Source organism: Mobula hypostoma, chromosome 25, assembly GCF_963921235.1.
Source record: "Mobula hypostoma chromosome 25, sMobHyp1.1, whole genome shotgun sequence".
Taxonomy (NCBI): Eukaryota; Metazoa; Chordata; class Chondrichthyes; order Myliobatiformes; family Myliobatidae; genus Mobula; species Mobula hypostoma.
In genome coordinates this window covers 1,715,989-1,731,018 of record NC_086121.1, presented here as the reverse complement: position 1 = coordinate 1,731,018, position 15,030 = coordinate 1,715,989, and the positions used below count along the sequence as shown (strand labels likewise).

The window sequence follows — 15,030 nt, the reverse complement described above, 5'->3', positions numbered from 1 at the left end:
GTGAATCACAAAGGACAATACCATTGCAATTGCCAGGCAAACCACTCAGTTCTGGAAACGCCCACGCAAATCTTTTTCTGGAAATAATTCAGGAAAATATGTAGCTTGGGTGGTCCATGGTGGTGTTGAATTGTTCTCCGATCTTGGAAATTTGCTTGCAAATGTTTCATCACCATTTCATCACCATCATCTTTTTCTGAAGCTTCTTTCAATTCAGCTCGACAGCATAGGGCCAGTTCAGGTCAGACCATTCCACATGTGGTTGAACCATGTTCCTGTACATATTACGCTGAAGCGTTGGGCCAGAACAGGTTAGACTCTTCCACACATGGTCAAACCATGTTCCTGTACATATTACGCAGAAGCGTTAGATCAGAAAAGGTCAGACCCATCTACACATGGTTGAACCATATTCCTGTACATACACAACAGTTCATCTGTCCTGTGCACAACTGAACATAAGAATGTAAGAAACAGGAGCAGGAGTAGGCCATCTGGCCCATCAATAAGTTGATGGCTGATCTGGCCAGGGACTCAACTCCACCTACCTGCCTCTTCCCCATAACACCATAACCCTTAATTCACCTACTACGCAAAACTGAACCTAGCTTACAAGCTGTGTGTGATTTGTTTGTAGGTCTGGTTACTGGAGATAAATGCCAACCCATCTCTACAGAGACACTCTTCTGTACTCCAGTCTCTCATTCCCCGGCTGGTCTATGAGACTCTTGGTAAGAGGGTCAGCACACACATTGTTGTTTCATTGAAAAAACGTATCTCAAATGATACAAGGTAGACTTATTTAATAATGAAATGAGATGTAAATCAAACAATGTCCCCTCTTCATTTTCAGATGTAGTAATTGAGATATTCAAGAAAAGCAGAAAAGGGCTGCTCACCTTACCACTAGAGTCACAAAGGGAGTTTGTGCTAATCTACAATGGCATGCAAAGGGGACAGAAGTCAATACCAGGGAGAGAAGATAAGATTTCCCCGATGTTTCTTAAACAAACTTCACAGCCAAAATGTTTGGTGAAAAGCCCTGTCAGAAAGCAGGAAGAGTTTCGGTTGATGTCGGACCACAATGAAGTTGAAAGGGAAAGTCTTCTGAAGGTCTCTTCCCCACCACCCAGTGGACAGCTGCCGAGCATTACCCAGATCCAGAGCCTGTCCTGTATGAGACACATGGTGAAAGCCAACAACCCACCGTCTGCCAGCCAGACGGCATACTTGAAGGAGTGGAGAACTGAGGCTGAAGGCCTGATGATCCCCATGTCAGCTGTTCCTCCGTTCAACAGAAAATTCACACAGATACCCCAAAAAAGTACAAGTCTGGAAAGTAATCTATTCCTCAAGTAGAGAGCAGCTTCTTCTTCCAGTCCCCAAACCATGCAGAACAACGCAGTGAAGCTTAGACAGAACTGGTAGCCAGCTATACACATAACATTACCCCATGAGGAGAGTTTGTTTGAGTCAGGCTGCAGGAGTGATGCGATACACTTTCCGCACTAAATATAAAATACAAAATAACTTCAAATAATGAAAATGGCAATATTCAAAAACAAGTTGCAGATGGAAAGAAGAAAAAGATCATATTGGTCTGGAAAATTCGTCTTGTCAAAATAAAATCTGTCCCATTTACACAGTCTCCTGTTCATCAGTAAAATGTCCCATTTACAGAGTCACCTGTTCATCAGTAAAATGTCCCATTTACACAGTCAACATTCATTAGTAAAATGACCCATTGATAGATTCACTGTTCATCAGCAAAATCTTCCATATACGTAATCACCAGTTCATCGGCAAAATGCCTCATAACACTTTCACCTGTTCAACAGTAAAATATCTCATTTAGAGATCTACTTGTTCTCAGTAAAATGTTCTTTTTACCTAATCACCAGTTCAACAGTGAGGTGTCCCATTGATAGACTCACAGTTTAACAGTGAAATGTCCCATTGAAACTGCCACCTGTTCATCAGCAAAATGCCCCATTTACACTCTCACCTGTTCAACAGTAAAATATCTCATTTAGACATCCACTTGTTCTCAGTGAAATGTTCCATTTACATAATCACCAGTTCAACAGTGAAATGTCCCATTGTTAGACTCACTGTTCATCAGCAAAATGCCCCATTTACAGACTCGCCTGTTCAACAGTAAAATATCTCATTTAGACATCCACCTGTTCTCAGTGAAATGTCCCATTTACAGAGCCACTTGTTTATCAGTAAAATCTTCCATTTACCGGCTCACCTATTCATCAGTGAAATGTCCCATATACATAATCACCAGTTCAACAGTGAAATGTCCGTTTTACACAGTTACCTGTTCATCCCATTTAACACTCTACCTTTCATCAGTGAAATGCCCCATTTACCGACTCAACTGTTCATCAGTGAAATGTCCCATTTACAGAGTTACCTATTCATCAGTAAAATAATCCATCAACAGACTCACCTGTTCTTCAGTAAAATCTCCCATTTACAGAGTCACCTGTTCACCTGTAAAAAGCCCACTTGCACTCTCTCCTGTTCGTCAGTATATTGTCCCATTTACAGACTCACCTGTTTATGAGTAAAATGTCCCATTTATAGAGTTACCTGTTCATCAGTAAAATAATCCCACAGGATCACCTGTCCATCAGTAAAATGTCCCATTTAAAGGCTCACCTGTTCATCAGTAAAAGTTTACCGTTGAACAGGAAAATGTCCCATTTAGACTTTCAGTAATTCATCTGTTATTCTATCCATTGTTAATAATTCAGCCAATTTGACATTGATCATTTATTTCTTAATTTTTAATGTGATTATTAGTTAATCCTCAGATAGTTCATCGAAAATATTTCTACAGAAGTGGTTTGCCATTGCCTTCTTCTGGGCAGAGTCTTTACAAGATTATCAGTACTCTTCAGAGATTGTCTGCCTGGTGTCAGTGGTCACATAACCAGGACTTGTGATTTGCACTAGCTGCTCCTAGGAACATCCACCACCTGCTCCCACGGCTTCACGTGACCCTGATCGGGGCTAATCGGGTGCTAAACCTTGTCCAAGGGTGACCTGCTGCCTAGCAGAGTACCCTACACCTCCTTTGGGAGAGACTCGTCTCCACCCCGCCATCCACAGTTGACGGTAGCAGTTGGTATTTTAGGGAGCTGATGAGATGGCTCAGCAGATAGTCAGGGGCGATATTGGGCCCGGTCACAATCAGAGGATGGAAATTTCACCCACACTGTGAAGGATGGTGCTCTCTGTGGTATCACAGTCTCTAACCCAGCCACATCTCCAATCTGAAAACAATTTACAGTGAACTGTTACCCAGAAGCAGATGAATATTAGGTGAAAGACACGGTTTTTCCCCTCAGAACCATCGCCCACTCCTGGGGCAGTCCATTGGGTCGAGGACTTGATTCACTCCATCGTTGTGAGAGCAGGTGATTTCACTTTACCTCTGCAGACAGCGTTCGTCATGTTCTGACACAGTCTCGTGCCAGTGGCAGTGATGTTCGGAGCGAGGTTCTGCCATGCGCTCTCACTAACACACACATAACTCTACCCCTGCACACGCTCACTGACACAAACACAGCTCTAACCCCACACACATTCACTGACACAAACACAACTCTAACCCTGCACACACTCACTGACACAAACACAGCTCTAACCCCGTATACACTCACTGACACAAACACAACTCTAACCCCGTACACACTCACTGACACAAACACAGCTCTAACCCCGTACACACTCACTGACACAAACACAACTCTAACCCCGTACACACTCACTGACACAAACACAGCTCTAACCCTGTACACACTCACTGACACAAACACAACTCTAACCTCACACACACTCACTGACACAAACACAACTCTAACCCCACACACACTCACTGACACAAACACAGCTCTAACCCCATACACACTCACTGACACAAACACAACTCTAACCCTGCACACACTCACTGACACAAACACAGCTCTAACCCCGTATACACTCACTGACACAAACACAACTCTAACCCCGTACACACTCACTGACACAAACACAGCTCTAACGCTGTACACACTCACTGACACAAACACAACTCTAACCCCGTACACACTCACTGACACAAACACAACTCTAACCCCACACACACTCACTGACACAAACACAACTCTAACCTCACACACACTCACTGACACAAACACAACTCCAACCCCACACACACTCACTGACACAAACACAGCTCTAACCCCATACACACTCACTGACACAAACACAACTCTAACCCCGTACACACTCACTGACACAAACACAACTCTAACCCCACACACACTCACTGACACAAACACAGCTCTAACCCCATACACACTCACTGACACAAACACAACTCTAACCCCGCACACACTCACTGACATAAATACAACTCTAACCCCATACACTCTCACTGACACAAACACAACTCTAACCCTGCACACACTCACTGACACAAACACAACTCTAACCCCGTACACACTCACTGACACAAACACAACTCTAACCCCACACACACTCACTGACACAAACACAATTCTAAACCTGTACACTCTCACTCACACAAACACAACTCTAACCCCACACACACTCACTGACACAAACACAACTCTAACCCCACACACACTCACTGACACAAACACAACTCTAACCCCACACACACTCACTGACACAAACACAGCTCTAACCCCATACACACTCACTGACACAAACACAACTCCAACCCCGCACACACTCACTGACATAAATACAACTCTAACCCCGTACACTCTCACTGACACACACACAACTCTAACCCTGCACACACTCACTGACACAAACACAGATCTAACCCCGTACACACTCACTGACACAAACACAACTCTAACCCCACACACACTCACTGACATAAATACAACTCTAACCCCGTACACTCTCACTGACACAAACACAACTCTAACCCCGTACACACACACTGACACAAACACAACTCTAACCCCACACACACTCACTGACATAAATACAACTCTAACCCCGTACACTCTCACTGACACAAACACAACTCTAACCTCACACACACTCACTGACACAAACACAACTCCAACCCCACACACACTCACTGACATAAATACAACTCTAACCCCGTGCACACTCACTGACACAACCACAACCCTAACCCCACACACACTCACTAACACAAACACAATTCTAAACCTGTACACACTCACACAAACACAACTATAACCCCACACACTCACTGACACAAATCCAACTCTAACCCCACACACACTCACTGACACAAACACAATTCTTACCCCACAGACACTCACTGACATAAATACAACTCTAACCTCACACACACAAACACAACTCTAACCCCACACACACTCACAGAAACAAACACAACTCTAACCCCGTACACACGCACTGACACAAACACAACTCTAACCCCATACACACTCACTGACACAAACACAACTCTAACCCCGTACACATTCACTAACACAAACACAACTCTAACCCCACACACACTCACTGACACAAACACAACTCTAACCACATACACACTCACACAAACACAACTCTAACCCCGTACACACTCACTGACACAAACACAACTCTAACCCCACACACACAACTCTAACCCCATACACTCTCACTGACACAAACACAACTCTAACCCCACACACACTTACTGACACAAACACAACTCTAACCTCACACACACTCACTGACACAAACACAACTCTAACCCCACACACACTCACTGACATAAATACAACTCTAACCCCGTGCACACTCACTGACACAAGCACAACCCTAACCCCACACACACTCACTAACACAAACACAATTCTAAACCTGTACACACTCACACAAACACAACTCTAACCCCACACACACTCACTGACACAAACACAATTCTAACCCCGTACACACTCACTGACACAAACACGACTCTAACCCCACACACACTCACTGACACTAACACAACTCTAACCCCACACACACTCACTGACACAAACCAAATTCTAACCCCGTACACACTCACTGACACAAACACGACTCTAACCCCACACACACTCACTGACACTAACACAACTCTAACCCCACACACACTCACTGACACAAACACAATTCTTACCCCACAGACACTCACTGACATAAATACAACTCTAACCTCACACACACAAACACAACCCTAACCCCACACACACTCGCAGACACAAACACAACTCTAACCCTATACACACTCACTGACACAAACACAACTCTAACCACATACACACTGACACAAACACAACTCTAACTCCGTACACACTCACTGACACAAACACAATTCTAACGCCATACACACTCACTGACACAAACACAACTCTAACCCCATACACTCTCACTGACACAAACACAACTCTAACCCCACACACACTTACTGACACAAACACAACTCTAACCCCACACACACAACTCTAACCCCATACACTCTCACTGACACAAACACAACTCTAACCCCACACACACTCACTGACACAAACACAACTCTAACCCCGTACACACTCACTGACACAAACACAACTCTAATCACATACACACTCACTATCACAAACACAACTCTAACCCCACACTCACTCACTGACACAAACACAATTCTTACCTCACACACTCACTGACACAAACACAACTCTAACCCCGTACACACTCACTGACACAAACACAACTCTAACCCCATACACACTCACTGACACAAACACAACTGTAACCCCACACACACTCACTGACACAAACACAACTCTAACCACATACACACTCACTATCGCAAACACAACTCTAACCCCGCACTCACTCACTGACACAAACACAACTCTATCCCCCACACACTCACTGACACAAACACAACTCTAACCCCACATCCATTCACTGACACAAACACAATTCTTACCCCACACACTGACACAAACACAACTCTAACCCCCCACACACTCACTGACACAAACACAGCTCTGACCCCATACACACTTACTGACACAAACACAACTCTAACCCCACACACACAACTCTAACCCCATACACTCTCACTGACACAAACACAACTCTAACCCCACACACACTTACTGACACAAACACAACTCTAACCTCACACACACTCACTGACACAAACACAACTCTAACCCCACACACTCACTAACACAAACACAATTCTAAACCTGTACACACTCACACAAACACAACTCTAACCCCACACACACTCACTGACACAAACACAATTCTAACCCCGTACACACTCACTGACACAAACACGACTCTAACCCCACACACACTCACTGACACTAACACAACTCTAACCCCACACACACTCACTGACACAAACACAATTCTTACCCCACAGACACTCACTGACATAAATACAACTCTAACCTCACACACACAAACACAACCCTAACCCCACACACACTCACAGACACAAACACAACTCTAACCCCGTACACACACACTGACACAAACACAACTCTAACCACATACACACTCACACAAACACAACTCTAACCCCGTACACACTCACTGACACAAACACAACTCTAATGCCATACACACTCACTGACACAAACACAACTCTAACCCCACACCCACAACTCTAACCCCGTACACTCTCACTGACACAAACACAACTCTAACCCCACACACACTTACTGACACAAACACAACTCTAACCTCACACACACTCACTGACACAAACACAACTAACCCCGAACACACACACTGACACAAACAAAACTCTAACGCCATACACACTCACTAACACAAACACAACTCTAACCACATACACACTCACTGACACAAACAAAACTCTAACCCCACACACACTCACTGACACAAACACAACTCTAACCACATACACACTCACACAAACACAACTCTAACCCCGTACACACTCACTGACACAAACACAACTCTAACCCCATACACACAACTCTAACCCCATACATTCTCACTGACACAAACACAACTCTAACCCCACACACACTCACTAACACAAACACAATTCTAAACCTGTACACACTCACACAAACACAACTCTAACCCCACACACACTCACTGACACAAACACAACTCTAACCCCACACACACTCACTGACACAAACACAGCTCTAACCCCATACACACTCACTGACACAAACACAATTCTAACCCCACACACACTCACTGACACAAACACAACTCTAACCCTGCACACACTCACTGACACAAACACAACTCTAACCCCGTACACTCTCACTGACACACACACAACTCTAACCCTGCACACACTCACTGACACAAACACAGATCTAACCCCGTACACACTCACTGACACAAACACAACTCTAACCCCACACACACTCACTGACATAAATACAACTCTAACCCCGTACACTCTCACTGACACAAACACAACTCTAACCCCGTACACACTCACTGACACAAACACAACTCTAACCCCACACACACTCACTGACATAAATACAACTCTAACCCCGTACACTCTCACTGACACAAACACAACTCTAACCTCACACACACTCACTGACACAAACACAACTCTAACCCCACACACACTCACTGACATAAATACAACTCTAACCCCGTGCACACTCACTGACACAACCACAACCCTAACCACACACACACTCACTAACACAAACACAATTCTAAACCTGCACACACTCACACAAACACAACTCTAATCCCACACACTCACTGACACAAACACAACTCTAACCCCACACACACTCACTGACACTAACACAATTCTTACCCCACAGACACTCACTGACATAAATACAACTCTAACCTCACACACACAAACACAACTCTAACCCCACACACACTCACAGAAACAAACACAACTCTAACCCCGTACACACGCACTGACACAAACACAACTCTAACCCCATACACACTCACTGACACAAACACAACTCTAACCCCGTACACATTCACTAACACAAACACAACTCTAACCCCACACACACTCACTGACACAAACACAACTCTAACCACATACACACTCACACAAACACAACTCTAACCCCGTACACACTCACTGACACAAACACAACTCTAACCCCACACACACAACTCTAACCCCATACACTCTCACTGACACAAACACAACTCTAACCCCACACACACTCACTGACACAAACACAACTCTAACCCCGTACACACTCACTGACACAAACACAACTCTAACCCCACACACACTCACTGACACAAACACAACTCTAACCCCACACACACTCACTGACACAAACACAATTCTTACCCCACAGACACTCACTGACACAAACACAACTCTAACCCCGTACACACTCACTGACACAAACACAACTCTAACCCCATACACACTCACTGACACAAACACAACTCTAACCCCACACACACTCACTGACACAAACACAACTCTAACCCCACACACACTCACTGACACAAACACAACTCTAACCCCACACACACAACTCTAACCCCATACACTCTCACTGACACAAACACAACTCTAACCCCACACACACTCACTGACACAAACACAACTCTAACCCCGTACACACTCACTGACACAAACACAACTCTAATCACATACACACTCACTATCACAAACACAACTCTAACCCCACACTCACTCACTGACACAAACACAATTCTTACCTCACACACTCACTGACACAAACACAACTCTAACCCCGTACACACTCACTGACACAAACACAACTCTAACCCCATACACACTCACTGACACAAACACAACTGTAACCCCACACACACTCACTGACACAAACACAACTCTAACCACATACACACTCACTATCGCAAACACAACTCTAACCCCGCACTCACTCACTGACACAAACACAACTCTATCCCCCACACACTCACTGACACAAACACAACTCTAACCCCACATCCATTCACTGACACAAACACAATTCTTACCCCACACACTGACACAAACACAACTCTAACCCCCCACACACTCACTGACACAAACACAGCTCTGACCCCATACACACTTACTGACACAAACACAACTCTAACCCCACACACACAACTCTAACCCCATACACTCTCACTGACACAAACACAACTCTAACCCCACACACACTTACTGACACAAACACAACTCTAACCACACACACACTCACTGACACAAACACAACTCTAACCCCACACACACTCACTGACACAAACACAACTCTAACCACATACACACTCACTATCGCAAACACAACTCTAACCCCGCACTCACTCACTGACACAAACACAATTCTAACCCCGTACACACTCACTGACACAAACACGACTCTAACCCCACACACACTCACTGACACTAACACAACTCTAACCCCACACACACTCACTGACACAAACACAATTCTTACCCCACAGACACTCACTGACATAAATACAACTCTAACCTCACACACACAAACACAACCCTAACCCCACACACACTCACAGACACAAACACAACTCTAACCCCGTACACACTCACTGACACAAACACAACTCTAACCACATACACACTCACACAAACACAACTCTAACCCCGTACACACTCACTGACACAAACACAACTCTAATGCCATACACACTCACTGACACAAACACAACTCTAACCCCACACCCACAACTCTAACCCCGTACACTCTCACTGACACAAACACAACTCTAACCCCACACACACTTACTGACACAAACACAACTCTAACCTCACACACACTCACTGACACAAACACAACTAACCCCGTACACACTCACTGACACAAACAAAACTCTAACGCCATACACACTCACTGACACAAACACAACTCTAACCACATACACACTCACTGACACAAACAAAACTCTAACCCCACACACACTCACTGACACAAACACAACTCTAACCACATACACACTCACACAAACACAACTCTAACCCCGTACACACTCACTGACACAAACACAACTCTAACCCCATACACACAACTCTAACCCCATACATTCTCACTGACACAAACACAACTCTAACCCCACACACACTCACTGACACAAACACAACTCTAACCCCACACACACTCACTAACACAAACACAATTCTAAACCTGTACACACTCACACAAACACAACTCTAACCCCACACACACTCACTGACACAAACACAACTCTAACCCCACACACACTCACTGACACAAACACAGCTCTAACCCCATACACACTCACTGTCACAAACACAATTCTAACCCCACACACACTCACTGACACAAACACAACTCTAACCCTGCACACACTCACTGACACAAACACAACTCTAACCCCGTACACTCTCACTGACACACACACAACTCTAACCCTGCACACACTCACTGACACAAACACAGATCTAACCCCGTACACACTCACTGACACAAACACAACTCTAACCCCACACACACTCACTGACATAAATACAACTCTAACCCCGTACACTCTCACTGACACAAACACAACTCTACCCCCACACACACTCACTGACATAAATACAACTCTAACCCCGTACACTCTCACTGACACAAACACAACTCTAACCCCGTACACACTCACTGACACAAACACAACTCTAACCCCACACACACTCACTGACATAAATACAACTCTAACCCCGTGCACACTCACTGACACAACCACAACCCTAACCCCACACACACTCACTAACACAAACAGAATTCTAAACCTGTAAACACTCACACAAACACAACTCTAACCCCACACACTCACTGACACAAACACAACTCTAACCCCACACACACTCACTGACACAAACACAACTCTAACCCCACACACACTCACTGACATAAATACAACTCTAACCCCGTGCACACTCACTGACACAACCACAACCCTAACCCCACACACACTCACTAACACAAACACAATTCTAAACCTGCACACACGCACTGATACAAACACAACTCTAACCCCACACACTCACTGACACAAACACAACTCTAACCCCAACACACTCACTGACACAACACAATTCACCCCACAACACTCACTGACATAAATACAACTCTAACCCGACACTCTCACTGACACAAACACAACTCTAACCCCGTACACTCTCACTGACACACACACAACACTAACCCTGCACACACTCACTGACACAAACACAACTCTAACCCCGTACACACGCACTGACACAAACACAACTCTAACCCCATACACACTCACTGACACAAACACAACTCTAACCCCGTACACATTCACTAACACAAACACAACTGTAACCCCACACACACTCACTGACACAAACACAACTCTAACCACATACACACTCACTGACATAAACACAACTCTAACCCCGTACACACTCACTGACACAAACACAACTCTAACCCCACACACACTCACTGACACAAACACAACTCTAACCCCATACACTCTCACTGACACAAACACAACTCTAACCCCACACACACTTACTGACACAACCACAACCCTAACCACACACACACTCACTAACACAAACACAATTCTAAACCTGCACACACTCACACAAACACAACTCTAATCCCACACACTCACTGACACAAACACAACTCTAACCCCACACACACTCACTGACACTAACACAATTCTTACCCCACAGACACTCACTGACATAAATACAACTCTAACCTCACACACACAAACACAACTCTAACCCCACACACACTCACAGAAACAAACACAACTCTAACCCCGTACACACGCACTGACACAAACACAACTCTAACCCCATACACACTCACTGACACAAACACAACTCTAACCCCGTACACATTCACTAACACAAACACAACTCTAACCCCACACACACTCACTGACACAAACACAACTCTAACCACATACACACTCACACAAACACAACTCTAACCCCGTACACACTCACTGACACAAACACAACTCTAACCCCACACACACAACTCTAACCCCATACACTCTCACTGACACAAACACAACTCTAACCCCACACACACTTACTGACACAAACACAACTCTAACCTCACACACACTCACTGACACAAACACAACTCTAACCCCACACACACTCACTGACATAAATACAACTCTAACCCCGTGCACACTCACTGACACAAGCACAACCCTAACCCCACACACACTCACTAACACAAACACAATTCTAAACCTGTACACACTCACACAAAGACAACTCTAACCCCACACACACTCACTGACACAAACACAATTCTAACCCCGTACACACTCACTGACACAAACACGACTCTAACCCCACACACACTCACTGACACTAACACAACTCTAACCCCACACACACTCACTGACACAAACCAAATTCTAACCCCGTACACACTCACTGACACAAACACGACTCTAACCCCACACACACTCACTGACACTAACACAACTCTAACCCCACACACACTCACTGACACAAACACAATTCTTACCCCACAGACACTCACTGACATAAATACAACTCTAACCTCACACACACAAACACAACCCTAACCCCACACACACTCGCAGACACAAACACAACTCTAACCCTATACACACTCACTGACACAAACACAACTCTAACCACATACACACTGACACAAACACAACTCTAACTCCGTACACACTCACTGACACAAACACAATTCTAACGCCATACACACTCACTGACACAAACACAACTCTAACCCCATACACTCTCACTGACACAAACACAACTCTAACCCCACACACACTTACTGACACAAACACAACTCTAACCCCACACACACAACTCTAACCCCATACACTCTCACTGACACAAACACAACTCTAACCCCACACACACTCACTGACACAAACACAACTCTACCCCCGTACACACTCACTGACACAAACACAACTCTAATCACATACACACTCACTATCACAAACACAACTCTAACCCCACACTCACTCACTGACACTAACACAATTCTTACCTCACACACTCACTGACACAAACACAACTCTAACCCCGTACACACTCACTGACACAAACACAACTCTAACCCCATACACACTCACTGACACAAACACAACTGTAACCCCACACACACTCACTGACACAAACACAACTCTAACCACATACACACTCACTATCGCAAACACAACTCTAACCCCGCACTCACTCACTGACACAAACACAACTCTATCCCCCACACACTCACTGACACAAACACAACTCTAACCCCACATCCATTCACTGACACAAACACAATTCTTACCCCACACACTGACACAAACACAACTCTAACCCCCCACACACTCACTGACACAAACACAGCTCTTACCCCATACACACTTACTGACACAAACACAACTCTAACCCCACACACACAACTCTAACCCCATACACTCTCACTGACACAAACACAACTCTAACCCCACACACACTTACTGACACAAACACAACTCTAACCTCACACACACTCACTGACACAAACACAACTCTAACCCCACACACTCACTAACACAAACACAATTCTAAACCTGTACACACTCACACAAACACAACTCTAACCCCACACACACTCACTGACACAAACACAATTCTAACCCCGTACACACTCACTGACACAAACACGACTCTAACCCCACACACACTCACTGACACTAACACAACTCTAACCCCACACACACTCACTGACACAAACACAATTCTTACCCCACAGACACTCACTGACATAAATACAACTCTAACCTCACACACACAAACACAACCCTAACCCCACACACACTCACAGACACAAACACAACTCTAACCCCGTACACACTCACTGACACAAACACAACTCTAACCACATACACACTCACACAAACACAACTCTAACCCCGTACACACTCACTGACACAAACACAACTCTAATGCCATACACACTCACTGACACAAACACAACTCTAACCCCACACCCACAACTCTAACCCCGTACACTCTCACTGACACAAACACAACTCTAACCCCACACACACTTACTGACACAAACACAACTC

At 44.8% G+C, this 15,030-nt stretch overlaps 1 protein-coding gene across 1 annotated transcript in view; it reads left to right on the top strand.

Moving 5' to 3' along the window:
- LOC134337656 (protein polyglycylase TTLL10-like) overlaps nucleotides 1-15,030 on the top strand; it is a 47,061-nt gene that overhangs the window by 25,888 nt on the left and 6,143 nt on the right. The window contains exons 10-11 of the mRNA XM_063032848.1: nucleotides 638-731; nucleotides 854-1,339. Of these exons, the coding sequence (XP_062888918.1) occupies nucleotides 638-731; nucleotides 854-1,339 (580 nt within the window). The remainder of the gene's footprint in view (nucleotides 1-637; nucleotides 732-853; nucleotides 1,340-15,030) is intronic.